We start from the raw sequence: 27,135 nt of genomic DNA, 5'->3' as shown, positions 1-27,135 counted from the left end.
GTTGTTGGACCTCCACATCATATTTAACCTTCAATTCTGGACTTTACACTTCTTGAAAGCCTGTGGAGTTTCTGAATGGTAACAAGCATGGGTTTAATTTTTAAATCACCACTTGCATTTGCACAAAATGATAGTGTGAGATGGTCTTTTATTGGCTTGTGGTCATTCAATGCATTCTCCTCTGCTATTATATAGGATTTCTTTAGCATCTTTTTCCAGAAGAGACCTGTCTCATCACTATTGAAAACTTGTTGCAGCAGGTAACTGTCAGAATCTACGAGCTTCTTGAAGTCTCCAATGAAGTTCTTTGCCAACTTTTTAATATGAGCTTACTGCTTCGCCATGACTCACAATGCTGTGACTGCCAGTTCTTTACTTAAACTTCTCAAACCACCCACAGCTTCCCTTAAATGCTTGTTTTTCGTCCATTGATGATCCTGGCGTTTTCTTAAAGAGGTCAGCAAAAATCACTTATGCCTTCTAACAAATTAAATTGTTGTTAATGGCGTCGCATTGCAATTTTTTTTTCATTTATTCATATGAGAAGCAACCAGTCAACATTGTTGAGAATACATACCCATTTCACAGTTACTCGTTACTCTATTTGAATCATCTATCTCCTTAGTCTTGCTCATGCTATTGAAGCAAATGTCAATTGTTGATGTGCATACTAGATCAGCCATGCTCACAACTAGTTCCCATTTTCAATGATTTTATTTTTTATTTCTACTGTTATTTTTTAAATTTTCTATTGGCTTTCTTTTCACGAATTTTTCTTCTGGGTCAATTTTAAAACTATGCATTGACACTGGATATGCACGGTACTGGTTTCGATATATCTGATTGGCTATTGATTTAAATTTAATAAATATGCAATGCTTTGAACTTTAAATTTGCTAAAGGGATAATGTTGGTACCGATGTGCACAACATTATTACAGTTGCCCACTACTCATTCCTATGTGAATGCTCACTGAATTGTAGTAATCAATTACAAGAATGAATTCCTATTTCTCTTGGACTGCAGATGAATGACAGCTGATCATGCCAAAGATACAATTCAAGGATAGGAACAGTTGAACCACTTTGAAAATTAGATGACATACAGAACAGAAAAATTTGGGAGGATGCAAAAAAGAAATGAGTAGGTATGCTCACAACACAGGTAATTTCCCATGCTAAAGTGCAACCTCCATGCCAAGGGGCATTGAAGGTGTAAGCCTGAAGGCCTTATGCCTCATCCACCACATACCTCAGCATCACATGATGAAAAAAATCACAAATTTTAAGAGCAGAAAACATGCTAGTAGTTTTACAGTTGCAAGAGCATTTAATAGACATACCCCTTCATAGTAGGTTTCCAATTCCTTGGGGGTCATCAGCCAGGAGGGATAACCAATATAACTACGCATTGCTTCAGACTTATTTAGAGTTGCATCCTTTGTTTCCTGATCCATCCAATCCAAATTCAGCACCAATTCAGAAAAGGCATCCCTGATGTCTGTCAACATTTTTTCTACTTTTTTCCTTTTATCTTCAACAACATTGGTGAAATCTTCAGAATTCAATGGTGAAGTAATATTTATAGCTAATTCTTCTGATGCCAAAAGCCAGGAAACTGCCATTCCCATCATATCATTAGTGATCCTTGCACAGTCCATAGCTCTGGAGGAACAATGGCATAGTTTTAATGATTAGGAAAAATATAAGTTAAAATAATCTTCAGGTTAGGCAGTATATTCAATTTTTTTCTCATTGTGAGAAAGATTCAAATGAAATAAACCAAATATGTGTGTCTTGATAGTACAATTCAGTCAACTGCTGCATGTAAAATTTGAGGAGGAAATGCATGCACTTGGGGAAAAACAATAAACTGTGTCCCAAATCCCAAAGCTCTTTATATTTAACAATGCCTCTTATTACTTCCTATCTAAGTCGAAACAGTCCAATGAAATATGGACAAACAATGATACATGTGGGTGGTTTAATTAAAAATATTCCTGCATTATGCATTTAAGAAAATTCATAGAGCAGGGGAAAAGTTTTCACACACTTTTCAAAAATTTTATTGGTCATAAACATCAAAGACATAAAGGACTCCCTCCAAAAACATAGATGAACTTCTATCCACCTGAAGTGATCCTTGTCTTTCATCCCATTTTAATTTTATCGATTGAGATACATTTTTAAGTACAGTATTTCAAAAGATAATTTGATGTTGTGAGAATAACAGTAAGGGGTCTTGGGGAGCACCATTACGATTGATATGGGGTGGGAGGGACAGCAACAGCATATTACAGTCCATTATGATGAGGAAGATGATTCTTGCATGAAGTTGTAACTTTGGTATGAGACATAGAGGAAGTAACTTTTGAATACAACTACAAATTGAAATTGTTTGTAATTCAGCCTTTTAATTGTTGCTTGCAGCATTTTCCCTGGGCACATTTGAAATTGAGGCAAGTCTAAAGGAATGAGTAGGTTGCATTTTCACTGCAATTAATGCATGCAAAATTTATTCTTAATGGCTATATAGGACAAAGAATCTGCTTATTATAAACAATGGGATATACATGTATATCAGCAAAAGTATTGGATGGAAATTTCATGTGGGTTTTCATGCATGAGATTGGTATCATTCTTTCATGAATGTGTGGTACTATAACTGTGTAATTTAATATCTTATAAACACAAATCCCTCATACCTTGAGCGTGGAATTTCCCCTCCAGTAATTTTTTCCACATAAGAATTGTATAGATGTCTCATTAAGTTGTTTCCATGTGGTGCTACAACAAACACAACTTCCCACCACAGCAGGCCTTCTGTAAACATATTTTTTTGAAAAAGGACCATATTGATTAATGCGTAGTTAAACAGAAAACACTACTTTGTGTAATTACGACTGAATGTAGCTGAGATTTAAAAACATGTTCTCCCTTGATGTAAAACATTTAGGCAATGTTTACCTCAATTGTCAATTATGAATATTTATATGTTAGCTGGGTTAAGGTGTGGATTGATAAAATTTGTTATTTCTGTAATAACTATGAACACTATTTCAAGCAATTATGATGCCTGTGGTTTGGACATTTGACTAACTGGAATATTTATTTGGTGAATTTGTTGACCTTCATTAAAGGTAAAATGGTCAACTCAAGTGAAGTTACTTGAAATTTTTAGCCATGAATATATACAAGCATTGTACTTTTATATTTGCATTCACAAATTATGCTTTTTTTAAATTAAAAGTTGAGATGATATTTGGCACACATCATTAAAATATGAACCTCATTATTTTATCACATGACCCATTAGTTCAATTATCAAATTCTTTGAATTCCTGAGTCATAACTGTAAATATGTGTAATAAATAATCACATATATTGTCATAATTACAATTATTTTAAGATTGCATATATTACATTTTGAAAATATGTTAAACTTTGACATAAATATAACTTACCTAAAACCAAAGGGGAAGTTTTTGCTAAAATTTTAGCAATACCTTTCAGGTAATTCATATTTTGGACTATAATAAGATCTTTCTTGAAGTCCAACGTAATATTACTGCCTTCAAACATCAAATTAAAGAATATTTGCCAATCAATCTGAAAGTATAATAATTTAATTCTCAGTAGCCTGTCAGTTTCATATATAGTAAAAGATTGTAAATACTACTTACCATTAGATATTGGTTAATTCTCCCAGAAAATTTAAAGTTATAAATAATTTATGTTTGCAAGGAAAAGAGCATATACTTTTAGATAATGCAGTTCCTCTACAGAGAGCATGTTCCTCCACTCTTACCCTCTATTTCTAATGCATCTCTCCAACCACAAATATTTCCTCTTTACTGCCAGCTTATGCATGGCATACATGTCTCCCACCATTATTTTGGCTTTATTCAAATACTTTGCTTGATTATGTTTACTAGAAATTTGTATTTATCTTGAATGCCCTTTTGCTTCTGAATGACTGTTTTGAAGTTGATCTGCTTTGATAATTGATTTGGAAAAATTGACAGATTAACTTATTTAAAATTTGAGGGGTTCTCCTAATTTTGATTTATTTGTTGATTATATTGTTCCTCAATTCTGAAGCAATTAAAATTATGAAAACAGAGATTTTAAAATAGGATCATTGTAAATTTTTATGCTTTTCTATGCACTCAATGTGTTGCATTGATAGAAAAATTTCATCCCATAATTATTTAACAAAATTAACTACATTGTTTAACCCCTGAATGCACCACTTCTTGCTTCATCATGATATCTAGCCCATCCCCATAACTGTCAATTTACCATCACTTCAACTTGATACATTGTATTAGACTAGTAAAATTAATCTCATCCTGTGTTCACAGGAAATTTCTCATTTTCGATTAGCTCATACTGTGTAGCCGAATTTCTTCACTTCATATGTAGAGGTATGAAAACTTCACATCTCCGAGTAAATCTGTATATATCCGTGATTAGATTCTTTGAAATTACCCAGATAGCACATTTTCAGTGTTTTATAAGCAAACAATGGTAAAATATTTTACTTGAACTCCAAATTGCTTGATATATTCTCAATACAATTGTCGCTATTCAGTTAGATAAAACTTCCTTTTCTGCACACATTTTTTGCAATCCACATTTATGCATGATTGTTCCGTTCTGCTAGTGTATTCAACTATTCATTTCAATGCTTAAAAAATGCTCATTTTGTCCTTCACTTGCTTTTATATTGCACCCATAAGGAGCATATTAAAATATGTATAGATATTAAATAAGAAAATAAAAAATATAAAGACTCTTTCCTTAACTGGTAAAAATATATCGCCGACATAAAATTATGATAATTTACATTGTACATAGTGAAAAATCTCCATGGTATTTGTGAACTCATTAGAGAGAGGTAAACTGAATGGACTTAAAAAATATTTATCTTTGATCTTAAACTACTTCCTCGAACCATCAATGACAAAAATTTTTCAAATAATCTCAATGCTGATTCAATGATGTGGATACACAAATCATGAACTTAAAAACTTGTTTTTGACAAGGACTGAAACTTGTAAATTTGTCAATGGAGGTTAAAAAAAAGAATTTAACCAAGTATTATATTTCAAATAATTAAATGAATACATTTTATGCCATATAAGTTTGTTTTCTCCTCTGTACACACATATTGCTATCAAAAGATATCAAGTAGAAGGCAGGGATCCTTACCTGCTGGTTAGGATTAGAGTTTTCATCATATGCAGCCTCATCAGTCAGCCTCTGTAAGTCACTCACATGCATTTCATCAAATGGAGGAGGTCTATCTTTCCCAGAGGAGAATTCATATGTCATGTTTATTTCCTCTTCAATAGACTCCAAGACAAGCTGAAATGTTAAATTAATAAAAAATAATTATACATCAGTTTAGTAGTATAGTAAAGTGTATCTAATTGTATAGTGTGTGACATATATAGTATAGCTGCAATGCAGCCATTATTAACTAAACAATAATGAAATTCATTGCTCAGTTAATATAATACCTTTCTTAAATGTAACATTATCCAACCGCATAGTGTCAACAATACAAACTCAAGTGACATGAAATTAAATTTCCTTTTGTTATTCAATGTGATTAGTACTTACATATTATCACTGGATTAAATATAAATCTCAAAAAGTAATACTTCATATTTCAAAAGAATTGCTTTCCAAGTGTGTATTTGAGCACACTACTATGCTAAATGAAAATGTAGCTTTTGAAATGAAACAATATCAATTCATTGGTGAAACCTTAGAATGTGTACACTAGGGAAGACCCTAGTAAACCCTATCACTCTCTAAACAGTAGCATTAGCAAAATGGTGCATATTTTCCCTGTAAACAATGACCTGAATGACCAGAAATCCCATTAGTTCAAAATTGCAAAATTAATGAACAAATATTTACACCTTCTACCTCTGAAGGCTTGGAAAGATTAAAATCGTGCTGTAACTGTTGATAATAATTAAGTTTCATCTCAAAATACCCCAAAACTAAACAAAAACTGTGACTAAATGTATATCCCATCAATCAGATAAGAACCATGGAAACATATGGAAGATGCTGCCAGAGGGTGGAGGATGCTACCAGAATGCTAAGTTGTTATTATGGCATAAAAGTTGACTGTATTTTTTGGAACCTAAAATCAAATGTGTCAAATAAGTAATGATATTCTAATTAGGAAATTAAGATGAGTGCATTAATACTATATTTCAGCCAAACTGACCAGATTTTCTCCAAACCAGAATAAATAAATCTATGGCTCAGAGTGACATATCTACATTTAGATTACATGATGAGAAATTCCTTTTTCCATAAACGTGTGCATCTATTTAATTAATTGTTCTTACCTTATACACAGTATCTTGGAGGGAGTCAATTTGGTGAATGTAATTCTTCAAATCATCCTTATTTCCACCACTGGAACTCACTCCTGACTTGTAATTAGTTACATAATCCACAACCAAAGTAGGATCTATGGTAAAACTCTTCAGGGCCTCCCAAAGGTCCAAAAATTTTACCAAACTCTCCATGTACATAGTGCGAGTAATGGCCATTTCATCTTCCTTCACCTGAGGATCATCGCCCTCCTCACTCTTCCTCCATTTCCATCGCAAATGCTCCCATTGCCTCCTCTCACTTTGCCTTTTAGTCCAGCTGCGACGCTCCTGCCAATGCGATCTGATGTGCCCACCACCGGTATTCCCACTGGACAATTCATTTTCAGGCAAAGGAGATATCATGCTGGGGGCAGCAACCTATGCTTTCCGATGAAAACAAGATGGATGACATAAAATATACATGTCATTACACTAATTTAAAATCTTCCAGCTCAGTGATGCCCAAACATTTTACTTTGTGAACCAGATTGCATATGCCCTAAAGGTAGGTTGGCCGCATTTTTTATATTCATATTCATTTATATAGAATATATATTTTTTTAAACTGCACATTTGTTTATCAAGCATTCCTTTCATTTGAAATAAATGAGAGTAAGTTAAATACCACAGAAAATTGTATGATTTATAAAAATTCCTCATTGGTTAATGATCATTGATGACCTATGTAACTCATACATATCTCCGTGGGCTGAAGCTAGCCCAAAGGCCATAGCTTGGGCACCACTGCTTTAGCTGATACATAAAAACCAATAATACGTACTTGCACATACAGGTACGATACAGATACAGATAATACTATATGCACCTGTACATATGTCTAATTCACATGCTAACATAATTTCAGAAATATATCACATTTTTTTAGTATTCATTAGAATGGTAACAGTTTATTTAAAAAGGGTAGTTAAACAATAGGAAGGAAACAGTACTAAAGAAAATTAAATGAATTCTCAACTGTATGATGATGTACTCAATGAAAACTCAACTGATCAATGAAAATTTATGCTATGTACTTTAGAGTTGAAAGACAACAATTGACCCAAGTATTTTACGACCAAAACCCTTTGGGGAGAACATTTAACTAGAGAGTAAACAAGCAGTATGGATCTGTCAAAATAGAATTCTCCAGTGGTTAACCTTTATTTTAGGGAAAATATAGGACCCTTACTTGTACTGAACTTTCATTCTTCAGATTGAAATAAATGAGTATGAGAAAACACTTTCAAAGGAAAACAAATTTTACCATAATTTCATTTTGGGCAGCCAATTTAACTAACATTGAAAATATAAAAATCAATCAAGAATGGCTGACTAATGGTAGAGCATATTAAGTATTCATTGAATTATAGTGGTCATAAAAGTAGCAAATGGGTTAGCCTACAACCTTTTCTTCTTGTGCATGTCACATCCAATCTAAATTGAAGCAGTGTGAAGAAAATCAATAAATAAATAACAAGCATACATGTTTAACCATTGATTATATATTACTCGCCTGTCCACCCTTAAAAAAATGTGAACTTATGGTTATGGTCTTGATTTAATGGCTTATTTCATTCTATATTGGACAAATTAAATGTTGCCTACCTCGAAACATTTTTCATTTGGATGTTCTCAGATAAATTGGGAGATGATATAATTCAGCATACGGAGAACTGCTTTTCACATAAGGTGGGACTTTTATTTTATCCAATTTTCAAAATTTTATTGATTTTTCAATGCTTTGTGAAGCAAAATCAGAGAGTTTCTCTTTACATAATTAATATTATTTTCAGAAGGGAATCTCCATAATTATCTCCAAATACTACTGCACTGTGTGCATGTTCAATTAAGAAAAAACAATTAGCCATGTAGGCAGAATTAGAAAATGAATTCCTCACATCTGTTACCTATAAAAAATGTATACACATTAATAAATCCAACATTCATAGTTGCTTCTGATATTAAAGGATTCCAATCTCATAAATATGAATTAATTATGGTTGATGAAGTTCCAATGAAAGTTTCAGAACCTTTTGAGAATTTTTATTGGGAATGTTTCAATAATTTGAGGAATTATACAATTTATCCAGCCTTCTATACAGTATGACACACTCATCTCCCTTTTGCAAGATACCAAATATGCATTCACTCGGTAGTGAACTGTTCTCTGATTCAATCTTAAATAACAACAGATGCATTAAAAAAATAAGAAATATATTATCAACTTACTGTCAATACATTCACTGTCCTGTTAAGTGGGTGGGGGAGTACAGCAAAGCCAATGAGAGGATCTTTCCCTAAGACTCTCTTGCAGCCCACCAGTGGCACCAACCATCTGAGCTCTGCACTTAAGTTTGATTGCTTTGGTTTTGCATGGGACAGGATCCCCTCCTTCATTATGGGATATGAGTACGATGAATTAAAAGCAGGAGTGGCATTGACTTGCAGTTTTCTGGGGAGACCAGCATGATCCAATATCTGAAGCATTGGTTCAATTCCAGCATTATCAATCCCAGCTGGAATACAAGAACTCGTTTACACTAATGGACTAATTCCATATGCATTTTTGATAAACAATAGATACATGGCACTCATACAAATATATTTCATGGTAGACCAAAATGAAGAAGTAGTAGTAGTATTTAGGGGAGGTGACCGACTGCTGAGGTCATTTGCGCCATAGGGGATGGACAGGAAAGTATGAATGGAGGAGAGAAACCCAGCGTCGGCATTAGCCTACTCTTTACAAAAGGCGCCAAGGGGTCTTGCAGCTTAATGTCCCATCCGACGGACGGCGTACTCACTCAAAGTGCCTTCCACAAAGAACCTCAAGTAGGGATTGAGATACCTCTGGAAAATATTCAACACTGCCAGGATTTGAACCCGAGCCCTCTGGGTGGGAAAACAGTATTATAGCCACCGCACAAACCCTGATCCCCCCAAATTGAAGAAATACAGCTGTATGATATAATATGAGATTTTAATGATCAAAAGAAAAGAGTACTTGATTGGGATCAATGAGGTAAAAGTAAGCAGTTTCCTTGTAAAAGGTACCGAGGTACATTATTTTAGCCTATCATTTAAGTGGAGTGAGCATTACATTCATATTACCCATTAACTTCCACAATATTAAATTTGTTGCCTCAGGCACAACTTTACGGAATTTATACACCATATTGAAATAAAAGAAGTAACTTTGAAATTCCACACACATAGTTTATGTGGAATTACAAAGTTAATTATTTCATTTCCATATTTTACTGAATGGAAAAAACATATAGGTAATCACTGCGCGCACATTATTATATGATTTGTTATTGAATTAAACTCTATTTCCCATATTTTTATATGGTCAGAAGCTTCAATTATGAGACACAAATTACACATAAACATTCAATTTGATATAAAGCAACAATCAACTTATAATGCCCACTACAACTGTACATGCATGTATAGGCAGATAGTGGCTGTGACATATTAAGGTGATTTCAATACCAAGTTTGAAAATTAAAATAAATATAGAAGTACAAGCACATACATGTATACATATACCTGACTTAGGCTTATTTTCATATAGTTACATTATCATATCCATTTTTCTGAATGACATTTTGAGGTTCTGATAATCCAATAGTGAAGTGGATTTAAACACAATTTAAAGATGTTTCTAACTACTCTGAAGTATTTACTTTTACTATAATGAGGCAGCTTTTGCACGCCTATATTTTAGTTAACTGAAAGTGAACTATGTGCATTGGAAATTAATCTATATTTGAAAGGTTTTCCAACAAATTAGTAAATAGTTTCTATGGTTAATGAACACTTATCATATTACCCTTATTTCAACAAATAGTTATAAATAAATATATTTCACTGGAGTGCATACTTAACAAAAGTGGACATTAAGGAGAAGAATTAGACATCCATCATTTTTAGTTCTAGATTTTAGTACTTTAGTTCTAGAACATTAGTAGATTATAACTATGTAATGCTTTTAAACTGAAATGATGTCTTACTTACTTGTATTTAAACAGGAGTGGTACAACATTTGGGCTTGCGTCACAGGGATTGGCTGGGAATCATTTGTGTTCTTTTCCAGGACCTCTGAAAAAAGGATAAAAAATTGGAAATTATGAAAAAGTAAGAGGAAGAAAAGGAAGCAAATATGAAGTTATAACCCTATAATTTATGCTGGCACAAATTACATGGAACACTTGAATAGCATAAGGCCATTTTACAGGAATGAAAGGTCATTTAAATAGTAATAACTGAGCTTTTTTCTATATGATTTTCCCTTGTATATAGTATATACAATATAAAAAAAGATACAAAATGCATTTTGTGGTCTATTTTACAAAATTATAAATGGATGGTAATGCATGGACAACATTTTAAAGCCCCATATTTCAATCATCAAGGACAGAGTAGAATTGTGGGTAAACTGCTCTCCTACTTCTCTGGGTTGAAATTCCAGTGATATCACTGAAAACTCTTAACTTAACCCAACCAGTATGTTTCAGGTAGGTGCCCACTACATAATGCAGATTGAAAATCAACCAGAATGAATCTTTATTTAATATCTGTATTAATTAACTTCAAATATATTTCATCTGAATCAAAAAACTTATTTTTTCCCTTTTTTTCAAATCATCAAAGAATAAAATAAATGACAGTTAATATATTTATCGGCTTGATTTTAAAACTAATCCATTAAATTATTAGATGTGAAAAACCAAAACCACATCCAGGGAAATTTATGACTTATCCCTACCAGATCAATAAAACCCAAATGAATTACATGATATGTGCAAAGAACTGTGACCACTGAAATGCATGTTCTCATTTAATTGACATGAAATAAAAAGGAGCATTCAGTGGAGTTATGTTTATACTCATTTATGTGTCAAAAGGTATGTCCAATGAGTATATTTAGAAAGATTTTTGATTGACAGGTATATTTTTTACATTTAGAAGGTGATTAAAAAGAGCAGCCTTTGAGTAAACCTAATGTAATCAGGTGACTTCATGGCAATTTTGGATATCCATAATTAAAAAAAAATAACTTTCCAGATCCCACATATTCTTGAGCAAAATACCTTATATGAAAAGTGTGGAAACAATATATTAATTTTTCTAATTGGTGGCTTAGGTAAAAAGTATTTTCAGCATTTTGCCATTTAAAAACTTTACACACTTTGTTACAATTCAACTTGGCTCTAATTAAAATAATATGGAAAAATATATGGCTATTTCTTTTTATATTCCTGTTTTGAGGATAAGTCTGAATAATTCCACGAATTAAAGGATTGTTCATAGAACATAGATACTGTCAAATATGAATATCAAATATGTAAAACCAACATGATTTATATATGTATGGGAAAACTTCGCTAAACCAATTATACAATTTCTATTATTATATTATTTTTTGCTCATATGGTTGTGTTTTTATCTGATCATGTGATGACTGCTGATCAAATCTCATTTTCCTTTATTGCTATAAGAATTTCCATACTATTGTGGCTGCTCTGTATGTGACTGATTCATTTTTTAATTGAATAACCCTTGAATAACCAGAAAATCAGTAAAAAGAAATAACCCTTTCACTGATTTTTGCATGTTTGTGGGGATAAATCACCATACTTTGATGTAGTGGCTGAAATTTTTAGTTGGCAAGCCGGTTAGGGACCATGTGATTGTTATAACTGCAGTGTAATTTCATTTCCAGGGCTCTTTTTCAATTCAATAGCCAAAGGAGTGTCTTGTAAATTTCTTCTTTTTGTGTCAGATTTGAGTAATTTGGGATGGACATGTTTTTTAGGATTGATTATTCAATATTATTATTGATTATCTTGATACAAATTATTTAGGAATGTTTTGTAAGATGATGAAACAATAGTTGAACCACATTTATTTTCTATGAGTTCATATAATACAGCTCAAAAATCAGATAATCTAAAAAGAATCTTGGAATATACATACTCCTAATTCGCTGGGCAAGGTGTGACTTTCTCTCATAAAACCAATCAGTGGATGATGCAAAATCTGGAATAGGGTGACTTCCAGCCCACTTCCCACATGTAAATTTATAAAAGTCTTCACATGGATCTATTTCTAAATCAAGAGATTCAATGAGATTGGCAGCTGAAATGAAATGAAGTAAGATATGTTAGATGTAGTAATCGCAATCAAAAATTAAGAGATATATACATAGATAAATAAATGAACACACTGATATTTGCCATCAAATTAAGATAAAAATTTACCTGTTTCAACACACTGGTTTGAAGTACACACCCTGGCTTGTTGCAAAACTGCATTACTTGTTTTACTGACTGCAAGAAATTCATATGTTATGATTAATGACAAATGTTACCAATGCTTTCAAAATAATTGAAAAAAAAGCAGTAACAGTAGTCTTGTAACTTGTAAGATCCTCATATCAAGCAGGTATCAGTCAAATTTTACCAGGAGCTCAATTTAAAAAAAATAGTTCAGCCAGCAACTATATCGACCCATCTCATAAAAATCCTTCCATCCCTTTTTCACGCTTAGTCCATGGCCTCAGTCTCTGCAACAATACCCCCTCCCAACAGAAATACATGGATCAGCTACATGACTCTCTCAGGAAATGCGAGTACCCAGAAACACTATTGCACAATAAAATCATCAAATTTTAAACCCAAAACACTCCTCTCCCCAAATCAAGCCACCCAAAATGCCCCAATTTAATCACCACTTTCTTCCCCAGGACTCACAAAATTAATCATAGAACCGATGAACTCTTCCCAATTATTCATAACATTCAGTGCACATCACTTTTATTCCCACATTTTCCCTCCATTTTTTTTAAGCCGGTCAAACTTGCCAGACATCTTCAAGTCAACAAGACCACCTGCGGGCCACCCTGTCTCTTTTCTGCCCCTCTCCGCATAATACAATCGCCCGCACGACAAATCCTGCCATCTTCTTTGACCCACCACTTTCCTGACTGCCAAATTCCAACCAATGAGTTATTCCTTCATGACCTACCCTTCAAAAAACATTAAACACAACCTTTCCTGTAACCTCTCTCCTGCCTTCTACATGAGTGAACGTACCACCACCCTTTCCCTCCACATTGCATAGCTACTGAATCTCAAATAAATCTCCCATCTTCCTTAATTATCCCATCCCTACCCAGGCTATACCCAGAATATACAAGACTTAGGATTGGAGCAGAAGAAACCCATTATGAGGCAACTTACTCAACACCCATTACTTAGGCAACCAAGTCATATGAGAGTACAGGAAGGCCAAGAAAGAGTGGAATGAAAGTCGCGGCAAAGCATTCAATGATAACATAAAGATGGGAAACAGTGCAGTGGCTTATAAACTTGAGAAGGGAAAATTCAGAGAAAGAAAAAAATAAAAAATCCATAATTTCCAAGAAGCTAATTAAAAATCCAATAGAAGGTAAAGTCATTGGAAAGAGTTGGAGAGAATTTAGAGTGCTTCAATCACTTCTACAATTGCATGGGAGAACTCTAACAAGGGATGAAACCACTTGAAGGTGACAATTAAACAAGAAATCACAATAGAATCAGATGAATGGGGCCCAGGGAAACTGAGAAGCAAATTCTACACAACCAGGAAGGCCTGAAAAACAACAGGGCATTGGGAGTTGAGGTAATAAATGGAGAAATAATGAAGGCACTTGGGGTCAAAGTCAAGAATACCCCCTTTGGAATAATCAAAGGTAGCTATGTCAGTGGAAAACTAACAGAGGTCTTTAAGAAGAGCAAGATGATTACAATACTGATGAAAACGAGGACATATAAATGAAAAGAATACAGTATATTGAGCCTGATCTCTTGGAAATCGAATATAATACATTAAATAAATTGCCTGTCGAATAGCAGTAAAGAGAGAAGAGGGCCTTATGGGAAATCAATTCAGATTGAGGAACAACAGAGAAACAAGAGAAACAATACCCAGGTTGAGGGTACCAACTGAAAAAATCTTTCATGAAAGCAAGGGATTACATGTGGCATTTGTGGACTTGGGTGAGTCCTGAAACAAAAAAATGGATAAGATACTCAAAAGACTCAAAGCTCTCTCGGATGAACTACAATGACAAGAATAACCCCTTGCCTCTACAAGAACCTGGTAACAACAATACGAATGAAAAACAGGTGAGATTTATAAGTCAAAATAAACAAAGGACTTTAACATGGATGCAACTTCTCACCAGAACTATATCTAGGAATAAAAGAAGTTCACAAATTGGGCATCAAAGGAGTCAGGGTGAATGACAAACAAATTAATAGGATTCGAGTGGCAGATGGCATTGCAGTACTTGCAGAAACGTCAGAGGACCTGCAAGCTGGCTGCAGTAATCCAATCTTGAGATCGCAATACTGAAGGTGATCACAGAAAGACTATAAAAATGATTTCAACCCTGTGTTTGGTAACTTCTTAATAATAGGCATACTGCCTTGATTAAAATACCATTCTTCATGGGCTAGTTATTATGGACAGGTAATTTAATTCTGTTAATACTCCATTCAAATACCTACAGAATTGAGATGATTGAATACATTATACTCCAGGCTTTATTATTAAGAAACCTGACATGGTTTCAATGCTACAAATTAAGATATGTATGCCTCAAATTTTTGCATAGAAAAGGGGCATTAAATAATAAATTAAATCACTAATAATTTTCCTATCACACATTTCAGTAAAATAATACTTTAATGATGAAAATTCCTTGATCTCAAATTTGCATTAGGTGAATGACAGTAAAAAGAAAAATACTTACAGTGATATGAAAGAATCCCAATAGCTAGAATTAATGCAGCTGTTAAAAATGCAAGAAATATGATTGCTCCTAATAGCCGTCTTTGTACATTGGGCTTTGGGCTCTGGCTCGCTGCCCTCTTCAAGCTGAAATAAACAAGAGTGCTGAAAATAATTAATGTACAAATGCATAAGCTCTAATTATAAACTTTTTTATAGGAGCAAGGTTCAATGCAATTTCAAGATACAATTATAGTTAGTTCAATGCAACTGCTAACCTTGTGGCAGAAGTCTAAAATCAAATGTTGTCATTATTAACACAACGTATTAATCAAATATTAATGTTAAGTAATTAAAGGGCACCAAATATAAATCTGTTTCTGAAAACTCCATTCAGAAGGACATAGTTAATGCAGAATAACATAGTTGACCTGTCTTTATTGTCTTCTTCACCCTCCCTTCTTATGCCTAATATCCATTCCTGTGTGTGACGAAAAATGGTATGCTTTTTGTGCATGAAGCTCCCATTCACGCTTTCAAGACCAGATGGCGGGCAAAATTCGTAAAAGGCAGCCAGCCTTTTGGAAGCTGTAAATTTACTAGTCAAGTGACCGCGGAACTGAGAAATCGCACCACTACATCGTAGATGTTTGATTCTTAATCCTTCCTTCCCTCTTTCACTCGCTAGTTCCTTTCCCTTTTAAGTGGTGTCTGTTACATCTTGGATTGGCGCACAATGATTGATTGTCTTTAACCTCGCCACTAGGACGTTAACTACGATGAACAGGTTATATCGTTTTTTCGTATACAATTTTGCGATCGAGCCGTAAAGGAATCAAACAGAGACAAAACCGGTGGTTTAAACGAACTTGCTAAAACTTCATGTCTGATTTAGATAAAGAAAAGTATGTCTCAGTCTATTATGAACTATTTTAACCATCACGCTACCACATACTTTTCCCCCTTTCACCCCAATTTGCTGATACAATTAATCATTCGGCCTGCAAAAATACAAACAAAAACCCAATGAACTTTGCAGCTGTGAAAATTTATAACATGCAATTAAAAATAATTCAACCGACGAATCAAGAATGAAACCTTGGAATTCTATAATCCATTAGGTGGATTGTGACGGCATTTATTTCTAGTAAATCATCTCATTCAATACGCACGCCAAGGGCAGTGTAATAAAACAGCGAAGTGCATTAAATACCTAGAAAAACTTTCCAGAATGGAGACAAGTAAAATTTCATTGAATAATAAATACCTGACACACATGCTGACGTACTGATAGATACCATGAATGAATAGGCCGCAGCAAAATGCAATCCTTCAAATCGATGATACACGAATTCTATTGGCCAGCTTCCATTTCTGCCTAGTAACTCCCGCCTACTGTTAATATCAGTCAATATTGTAAGCCATCAATGCTGTTCTATCGCCTTGCATTTCCACACAATGTAGCAGTCACAAGAGCAAAAGTCTGTTTACAACCGGCCTCATTTTATACCTGGCCTGAGGGTGGTCCATACATGCAAGGTTTATATACAAAGTATCGGGAAATTTTTATCCTGACATGACCACGCCACAGCGCGCAGGCTCGGTTGTGGGGGGTCTAACTTTCAACAAGCGCCGGCGAGCGTTTGCTGAGGTTAGATCGTGTTTTTTTCCTCGGGGCAAGGCTGAAGATCGAGAGCGTCACATCAACCCCCTGGACACCACCCACCCGCTTCACTTCCGAGTTCAATTCTCTGAAGGAATTCAGCATCTTTTCAGATCTTCGGTCGACAGCGTTGTTGACGCAAACATGAACCACGACCTGCAGCCGGGAATATTTCGTGCCCACAGCCACCGTTCCAACGGTCTTCGCCACCTGCGGAGCGCCGCACCATGCCGTCAGGCGCTGGCTCACACCCTCATGGCCTGCCACGTACCCTTGTCCACGTACCCTTAAGGACCTTTCGGAATCCTCCTAATAGGCAGCCTTCGACTCGTGAAAAAGCCGCTGGCAAAAGTATGTTGACTCTTAATGGATGTACTTTGAAGAACTTTGAGGTATTGTAGCAACATCTGAAATAAATCTAGTTTTCCGAAACTTTCCCCGATACTTTTTATACTAACCTTGCACATTCACATACAGCATTGCAAATATGTTCGATAATTATGATGTTGCATAATAACAGTATACCAAAAACATTGTTAAAAAGAAAACAAGATTCATCTCTACAGCTTCTTTGATCAGTCAATTTTCAGATGAAACTTTCTCGGGTGTCCAAAATTTTGATGAGATAGTATTTACGTGGCGCATATGTGAAGTATGTAATCATACTCCGTATCATGCTTCTTAATTGAATTACGGAGCCAGGCATTTATTTGATCTGGATGGCATGCTCTGGCTTAAACGATACGGCTAGGTGAAACCCCAAAGCTAAGGATTCCGTCTTTCTTCGCCTCTAACTACGTAAGAACTTTCAGCAGGACGTAATTTATGAAGATTTTGGAATTCCATTATTCTACGCCTATTTTCAAGCTAATTCGATACGCTTGCGTAACCAATTCCCTCGATCACAGTCTTACTTAATGTACGCCTTATGGCGTCCTATTTCTACCTGCCAGCCATCGATAGGGTGTGGCAGGGGTTGAGGGATCAGCATAACATTGTCCGACCGCGCTAGGGGGGAAATGTATTTGTCCTCAGAAGTAGTCTGGTGTATAATCACCCCCTTACACACACCCCATCGATGGCTTACAGGGTACCATGTATGCAGGTATGGAAAAAAATTACTTGCACCCCAATGCCGTTGAATAACATTATTTTGATCACTTATTGTTCGTGAGAAAAATGACACTTCACATTCATCTGTTCCACACCTAATCTCCCTGATTACGAGGGTGATTCGAAAAGTAAGGTCTCCTATTTTTTTCATTAAAGATCAATTTTACTCTCAACTTTGTGTACATTGTTGGAAAGGTTGAGCTTTTAGCTATTTTTTTTACATAGCTGCCTTGACGATCAATCACTTTTTGCAACCATGTGAGCAGCTTTTTAATACCGGCATCGTACATTTCTCCCGCCGCGTCACGAAGCCAACTGACGACTGCTTCTTGCACTTCCTCGTTTGACTTGAATTTCTGTCCTCCAAGGTGTTTTTTGAGAGCGGGAAACAAGTGGTAGTCGCTGGGGGCAACGTCCAGGCTGTAAGGTGGGTGGTCGATGATATCCCAGCCGAATTCATTGAGTAGGGTGGTCGTTTGATGTGACTCATGTGGACGTGCGTTGTCATGATGCAAATACACTCCTTTTGTGAGAAACCTTGTTGTAACTGAGGACCTTCGAGACAATATTCTGCATGGAGAAATAGCTACTCTCTTCACATAGGGCTTCCTTTATCTCATGAGGGGTAATTCTCGGGTTATTGCGCACCATCTCGTCAATTGGAGCCACCGTTGATTCCGGCATACTCGGCCTCCCCGACCGCTGCTCATCGTGGACGTTTTCCCGGCTATCGAAAAACTCCCTGCACCACTTCGTCACGTTTTTGATGTTCATACACTTCCACTAAATGGCGATGAATATAAATCGGAGAAGCAGTCGTCAGTTGGTTTCGCGACGCGGCGGGAGAAAGGTACGACGCCGGTATTAAAAAGCTGCTTGCAAGGATGCAAAAAGTGATTGATCGTCAAGGCGACTATGTAGAAAAATGGCTAAATGCTCAACCTTTCCAGCGATGTACGCAACGTTGAGAATAAATTTGATTTTTCATAAAAAAATAGGAGATCTTACTTTTCGAATAGCCCTCGTATATGTACGTGATATCTCGTACCGTAGTACACTGGGGCTGATAATACATTTTAAACATGATCGCTAAAGAGACCTACTTACAATTTGTGCAGTTGGTTTAATCTGTAATTTAACCTTCGCTCAGGGAGTGATTCCTAACCTAGAACCTCTTAAAATCTTGATACGCAACTGAGTTTATCATAAAACGTTTCACAAATCTAGCTCCTCTACACTGTAAGCGATCCAATTCGGCAAACAATCCATATTCATAAGGATCCCATATAGAAGTTATTACTCACATAAGAAGATCCCTAAATTATACTTTGAACGTATTAACATCAGAATGGCTCACCATCAGAATGGTTTGATTTATATTAATTTTTAAATCGACAAAAAAAACAAATTAACCTTTAGAACGCGAGCGTCAGTCGGGGTAGTGAGTGCGAAGTCGTTGGCTCGACAGTCATTTATGGGACAGTGTTGATTTTTTATGCATTTAATTTATATAATTGGATTAATATTAAACTGTTGCATGCAAAATTTTTCGTTTTAACACAATTCTATTAATTTGTAACAACGATTTTTTTAGATCAGAATTTCTTAATGCCTGAAGAAGTCCATTATGCCATAAATAAAGTCGACCCGAAGGTATTTATCGTATAGGCGTATGTTGCTTATAAAAACTCAACTCGTACCCTGCAATACCCTGCAATAACAAATAGTACGGATATTATTGACAAATATTTAGTTAGGAAGAAATTTTAGCAATAAAATGTTTTTTAATAGTCGAATTAATAAACGCATTTTTAAACAGAAATATTCGGTTTGGTTCTTATTACTCATCAATACAACTGCCCAGTTTAAAATAACGGTAGGAGAGATTATGTGTATTAAATTAGAAAGATTAAGTATAGAACGCATTAATATAAGATACCATTTTTCCCACGAACGATAAGGGATCAGAATAACGCGTTGTCCGACCACTTTAGAAGGGAAAAGTATTTTGGGGTTTTAAGTAGTCCAGTTTGTAATCAGCCCCCTGGCACACACCCTAGCGGTGACTTGGAGGTTACCATGCAGGAATGAATGTAATCAACGGCTGCTTAAAGTACAAATAATGTGTACACACCTGTTTTTACTTAAAGTATCAATCTTGATTTATGGTAGCGTCATAAAAATTTAAGTACTCGTATGCCGGCACAAATTTCCGGCCCCACCGGATTCGCGGAATTATATCATGGGGCCTATACGTTTTGACAAATTGAAAGATTAGGATTATTGCTTTTGATTGGCGATTTCAGTGTGTTTATTGTTTTTTCGCCCTTGTAGGCTGCTCCGCAGAAATACAGCTGGGCTAACATTAATTTTAGTGTTAATGACCATATTAAATTTTGACGAACACCGGCGTACCGTTTTCTTGCATCTACCGCGTGAATTGAGTATTTGCAAATCCAAGCCTTTGCAGGAAAAAAGTTTAACTACCTCCAAATATTGTATTCATGCAATGTATCCATTTCAAAATGATGAGACAGAATGACCAGTAAATCGACTGGCTGGAAAATCTAACTCGAAAACTTCTGATGATTCAATTTTGGCTGGACAATTATCGGAGCAGGGTTTTATGGATCTGATGCTTTAAATAGGTATTATCTCCTTTCAAATCAACAATTTTTGTAACAATCTGGTTTAAAAGTGTAGCTCTCATTGAAGATCAAACGAAATTTATGCACCCTTGCGCCATGTCGACTGATACTACTGCAGTATATGCTGAATCGAGATTTTCTCTCCGAAGCTCCATTTGTTTGAAATGAGTCACTCGAGTGTCGATGCACTCGATGAGTGAGGCGATCGTAGGTGATTCGGTACTGAACAAGTGCGGATATACAAAAAAGAGCATTTTAACAGAATTTTTGGATTTTTTATTCTGTCCACAATTATTTTCTAACTTCACTCGCACCTCAAATGTTTACGAATATTCAGCATTAATTTTCAACGCTATCATGTTTTCAAGAAATTAACAAAAAATAAATGACCCACTCGCGCAACGCTTGAATAAATGAATAACTGTTTAAAGACGTACGGAATCTGTCAAGCAAAGAGCCTTCCCCGTACCGCGACGTTTAAGAGATTACACCAGGACTCTTTATTATCTAGACACTTTTATATCAAAGATTCAGCATCATTGTGATTATCCTAAGATATCCCATTCGCATTTTTTTTCACAATACTCATAACAAATGCTGAAGGTGAAAGAGATTTTAGTACTTATACTATCAGCAGTAAAGAATTTCCCTACATCGTTAATGGCGCAGGCAAGGCTAAACAAATTAGCTTTGCTATCATTATTATTACTACACGGTACACTGCAAGCCGCCGCTGAGTGTGTGGCAGGGGGTGATTACACACCAGACTACTTTTAAGGAAAAATTATTTCCCTCCCTCGCGCGATCGGACAACATTTTTCTGATCCCTTATTGCACGAGGGAAAAATTACATCTTAAATCAATCTGTTCTACGCTTAGCCTCCCTAATTTACAAGCAAGATCTCTCCTACTCTATTGCTATGTGGCTAATAATAAATTTTGAACGTCATCGGTAAAGGGACACTTAAAATGTATGCAAGAGATTTACTTTCTAATTTAACCTTTGATCTGTGAGTTTTTCTCAAATTAACTCCTCTAATAACTTTGATACGCTACTCAGTTTACCATCAATAGAATATATTTTAGCAATGGAGGGAATTGATGATGACCTTCGGTATGCATTTTGCCATCTTTAAAATAAGCATGTCTAATTTGCAATAAAAATTTCATAACAGTCAACTTAATTCTTAAAAATATCGTGCTTTGATTAAAAAAATATGAGAAGCAAGAAGAAAGATGAAGTTATATGTATATTTATTTAAAAGAATCCAAAAAAGATATCAGTCCAAAAATGTACGGTTGAATGAACGAAAATGTATTTGAGATGTAAAAACACCGCAACTCTGACCAAAGATACCAATACTTGTGAGAACAGAAAGGTATTTGAGGGCCCATAAGACATTTCAGTGCGTGACTTGTAAGGATCAAGGGGATAGAAATATTTTTGCTCCATATCGTAAACTAAAGTAAGGTCAAAAATAAGGAATAAAAGATTGAAGCTAAAAAATAAGACCCAAGTTATGTGTAAAAATAAAAATTAATGCATAAACTATGGAAGCCTCGTATTTCAACTCAAATACGGGGAAGAAATAATTGAATATTTTAATGATATCCCGAGAATTTTATAAATTTTAAATGATTCACACATTTATTGTTATTTCAATCCTTTTTATGTAATTTTACTCCATCAGTGTAGGCATCATGAGTGCCTTAGTGCATGCACTGGCTAAAACCTGCAGGTCGGATTGCATTCAAATGTTTTAATTGAGGCGAAAGTGACGAGAAAATGACAAATATAAGCGCCAGGAAGGTATTAGTAAATGTTAAGTATTACCCACTTCAAAGCCTTGCTACTCATTAAATGCAAATGAGATTTTCTTTTTAATGTTTCCTTCCCGGAAAAATGCTACTACGTCAAACATGTCTGTCACGATCTCCATCCAGAGGCCACGATCTCATAGCGATTCAGGCTGATGTGTTATTTCGTGTGATACTCATTATCTATTTGTATTAGACATTATATCAGCTATAGGATCCATATTAATCAGATCAGAAACAACAAGAAATACAAATTGAGAGTTCACGAGGAAAAGTAGATTTTAGGACTAATTATAAAAAATTGCAGACGAAAACTATGAACAAAAGTTGTTTTATTTACCTCTCAATATCTATCAGGAAATTGGAAATTTACTAGCATGCACAACTTCAGAAAAAGCTGAAAAACACTCCATTTCAGATTTTTTAAATCTCCTCATAAATGCAGATGAAAACCCAAATCACTTAATTAGCTCAAGTAATGTAATTATGTGACTGCAGCAAACTTTACCCTCGATTTTCTAATTTCCGAGTGACATTATTTTACCACGCTTCCTTAAGCATACGGAGTGATTCGGTGTCGTAAATTCATGAGGAATTAGGGTGTACACAAAATAATTCTCTTCTTTTTATTATCCTTGGGTCTTCAATGCTAAAACTAGGCACAACGATGCACATATTCCTGCCCGATCATTAGCGAATCAGATGAATATAGTATTTCGCTCTGCTACGACAACCACACTGAGTATTCAACCACTGTTGACAATCGCCTGCAGTGAAAATCAACATACTTACGATAAATCGGATAATCTCATAGCTTACCAGAGGGGCAGAGGACCTTTCATTTGAAGGATCGACGGGTTGCTTGTTTGAATCTATTTTTCTAAGTTTACCAACAAAATACGATTTATTTTTTTGCACAATAAGTAATTTTTTAAAATAACCAAAATCCATTGTTACCCCTTCATATAGTATACATTGCGTTCGTCGGTTTGATTCATTAACTTTTTTCTTTATTTAATTCCCATCATGTCCTCCCTCTCTCTCTCAATCCTAATTATAATACGCAATATATTACTCTGAAAGTTAATATAATTGGTTTGTTTGCCTGGGGGGACATCACGCCAAGACGTTAAGGAGTAGGGGGTTATAATGTTTTGCATTAAAAGGTAATATTTTCTAAAATAGCATAGGTAACATAGGGGGTAACAATGGATCTTGGTAATTTTTAAACGAATATGTACCATGTGTTAGCGCAAATATAAAATTTTCAAAATCTCACGGAGCGAAGGTTTAAGAACAGATTAAATCTCTGGCATAAATTGGCAGGATGTCTCTTTAGCAGTGATGCTGAAAATGTATTATTAACCACATCGTACTTTGGTAAGAGAGATCATGTTAATAATATTAGAGAGATTAAGTTTAGAACAGATAGATTTAAGATGTCATTTTTTCCACGAACGATAAGGGATCATAATAACTTTGTCCAACTACCGTAGGGTCATGTTAGGGTAAAATATTAGTCTGCTGTGTATTCACCCCCCGCCACACACCCTAGCGGTGGCTTGCAGGGTACATAAATAATATATATAAAATAATTTTATTTGAGCCAATACTTTTATATCTTCGATTAATTCCTCCTTCTCCCCGAATTCATGCCACCAATGAGTATGGACTCAAGGGCAATCATCTCTTCGGATTTTATTTTAACGGTCTTAGATGCGTTCTGCATTTTTTTAAGCCACCGCTGCATTCACTATCCAAATTTAAACTGCAATTTTAAAGTTCAATCACGCGTTTTCTAGAGTGTCAAGAAATGCGCTTACATGCTCCTTGTTATACAACAAGAGATTTATGAGATACCGCATCAAACCTGACACCGTGATACGAATAAACTCGCGATTTCTCAATTTGCGTGAGTTACTCTCATATCGTGGGTAATTTGTTTCGCAGGACTTCGGAATCCTCGCCGCATGGACTTGCGGTCGCAAATAGGTGATTCGCAATGATATTAATGACCATTACACAGGACATACAGGTAAGTTAGGAAAAGTTCGTTGGATGTCGTGACTTGACGTGATGGGGTGAAAGCTCGTCTGCCTGAGCTTCAGAAATAGACCATCGAGTCGCCAGAGAAGTGCCGTGACATGACAAACCGTGACTCACGCGCAGTGACGGGGTTAACGTAAATCACAATTAGAACCACACGATATTTTAGTATCGAGCGCGAGTGTGTCAGCTATAATGCGAAATATTGAAAAAGAGATGAACTTACTATGCGCTCCTCGAGCTGACTTCCACTAGGTCTGGGTGACTATCGGACGCTTGTGACATGGGAATCGTCCACGTTGAACCTAAATGGCGAGGGAAAAGAGCAAAGAAAGGGTATTAACATGTATTATATCACGAAATATACCAAATGGAATTGCATCACAAACTTTCTTGCTGAGTCTTGCAATTACTGAAGTGGAAAACACACTATATATACATATATATATATATATATTTATATACATATATATATATATATATATATATACACATTCAAACACGAAATCCCGCCAAACGGCGAATAAATACTCATATATTCAGAAACAGATATAAGGAAACGGGATAGGAACACATATAAAGGACGAACACAATAGAGGTGGGGAAAGCGGAATCGAACGGATCACAAGAGTAAAAATATCTCCTCAACCGGGACTCGAACACCGGATCTTTCCACTTGCCGGGCGGATGCTCTTAACCACTTGAGCTATCGAGGATAGTCAATTTACCCTGAGATCCGTGGGTCTAATATGTCGCCAAGCGCCCCGATTCTTTCAGCCAAGAGATGGCGTCAGGGGGCTGTTTCACCCACCAAAGGAGAAATAGACAATACACAAGAAAAGGAAAGGACAGTGGGTTAGAATTCATACAACATCATACAGGAAAGGAACAGTGCGTTTCGTGGCACGCATAGCCAGAAGAAAGAGATGAGCCACATTGGACAAATACACATTCAAACACGAAATCCCGCCAAACGGCGAATAAATACTCATATATTCAGAAACAGATATAAGGAAACGGGATAGGAACACATATAAAGGACGAACACAAAAGAGGTGGGGAAAGCGGAATCGAACGGATCACAAGAGTAAAAATATCTCCTCAACCGGGACTCGAACCTCGGATCTTTCCACTTGCCGGGCGGATGCTCTTAACCACTGCTTTCTTCTGGCTATGCGTGCCACGAAACGCACTGTTCCTTTCCTGTATGATGTTGTATGAATTCTAACCCACTGTCCTTTCCTTTTCTTGTGTATTGTCTATTTCTCCTTTGGTGGGTGAAACAGCCCCCTGACGCCATCTCTTGGCTGAAAGAATCGGGGCGCTTGGCGACATATTAGACCCACGGATCTCAGGGTAAATTGACTATCCTCGATAGCTCAAGTGGTTAAGAGCATCCGCCCGGCAAGTGGAAAGATCCGGTGTTCGAGTCCCGGTTGAGGAGATATTTTTACTCTTGTGATCCGTTCGATTCCGCTTTCCCCACCTCTATTTTGTTCGTCCTTTATATGTGTTCCTATCCCGTTTCCTTATATCTGTTTCTGAATATATGAGTATTTATTCGCCGTTTGGCGGGATTTCGTGTTTGAATGTGTATTTGTCCAATGTGGCTCATCTCTTTCTTCTGGCTATGTGTGCCACGAAACGCACTGTTCCTTTCCTGTATGATGTTGTATGAATTCTAACCCACTGTCCTTTCCTTTTCTTGTGTATTGTCTATTTCTCCTTTGGTGGGTGAAACAGCCCCCTGACGCCATCTCTTGGCTGAAAGAATCGGGGCGCTTGGCGGCATATTAGACCCACGGATCTCAAGGTAAATTGACTATCCTCGATAGCTCAAGTGGTTAAGAGCATCCGCCCGGCAAGTGGAAAGATCCGGTGTTCGAGTCCCGGTTGAGGATATATTTTTACTCTTGTGATCCGTTCGATTCCGCTTTCCCCACCTCTATTGTGTTCGTCCTTTATATGTGTTCCTATCCCGTTTCCTTATATCTGTTTCTGAATATATATATATATATATATATATATATATATATATATATATATATATATATATATATATATATATATCTTTTCTCTCTCTCTCTCTCTCTCTCTCTCTCTCTATATATATATATATATATATATATATATATATATATATATATATATATATATATATATATATATATATATATAAATTACGTTTCCTCGATAGCTCAAGTGGTTAAGAGCATCCGCCCGGCAAGTGGAAAGATCCGGTGTTCGAGTCCCGGTCAAGGAAATATTTTTACTCTTGTGATACGTTCATTTCCGCCTTCCCCACCTCTATTGTGTTCGTCCTTTATGTGTGTTCCTATCCCTTTTCCTTATATCTGTTTCTATATAAATGAGTATTTATTCGCCGTTTGGCGGGATTTCGTGTTTGAATGTGTATATATATATATATACACACAATATATATATATATATATATATATATAATATATATATCATTTACACAATGAATATTTTCACAAGAAAAAATAAATTCTACTGTGCACATAAATGCGACGAAATAAGCCCAAGTATCAATACTACCTGGCGCAGAAAATAAACTTTTTAACAAGATAGGCTGCAACTTTTGGGCCGTTGGAAGCGTCAAATAATACATACAATGAAAAAAGTACTTATTAAATCTAAGC

At 35.6% G+C, this 27,135-nt stretch overlaps 1 protein-coding gene across 2 annotated transcripts in view; it reads right to left on the bottom strand.

The window, feature by feature from the left end:
• Window positions 1-27,135, bottom strand: part of LOC139696376 (endothelin-converting enzyme homolog) — a 107,158-nt gene that overhangs the window by 9,716 nt on the left and 70,307 nt on the right. The window contains exons 2-12 of one of the 2 annotated variants that reach the window (XM_071595123.1): window positions 24,699-24,777; window positions 15,207-15,331; window positions 12,670-12,738; window positions 12,386-12,547; window positions 10,424-10,507; window positions 8,633-8,919; window positions 6,374-6,781; window positions 5,214-5,369; window positions 3,464-3,608; window positions 2,705-2,822; window positions 1,343-1,664 (exon numbers count right to left, since the gene is read on the bottom strand). In XM_071595123.1, the coding sequence (XP_071451224.1) occupies window positions 1,343-1,664; window positions 2,705-2,822; window positions 3,464-3,608; window positions 5,214-5,369; window positions 6,374-6,781; window positions 8,633-8,919; window positions 10,424-10,507; window positions 12,386-12,547; window positions 12,670-12,738; window positions 15,207-15,331; window positions 24,699-24,777 (1,955 nt within the window). The remainder of the gene's footprint in view (window positions 1-1,342; window positions 1,665-2,704; window positions 2,823-3,463; window positions 3,609-5,213; window positions 5,370-6,373; window positions 6,782-8,632; window positions 8,920-10,423; window positions 10,508-12,385; window positions 12,548-12,669; window positions 12,739-15,206; window positions 15,332-24,698; window positions 24,778-27,135) is intronic. The other variant, XM_071595125.1, reaches the window with a different exon arrangement.

The sequence above is a fragment of the Hetaerina americana genome, unplaced genomic scaffold, assembly GCF_022747635.1.
Source record: "Hetaerina americana unplaced genomic scaffold, ioHetAmer1.1.p SCAF_7, whole genome shotgun sequence".
Classification (NCBI taxonomy): domain Eukaryota; kingdom Metazoa; phylum Arthropoda; class Insecta; order Odonata; family Calopterygidae; genus Hetaerina; species Hetaerina americana.
The sequence above is the reverse complement of the archived record's forward strand: the minus strand, read 5'-3'. Positions and strand labels throughout refer to the sequence as shown.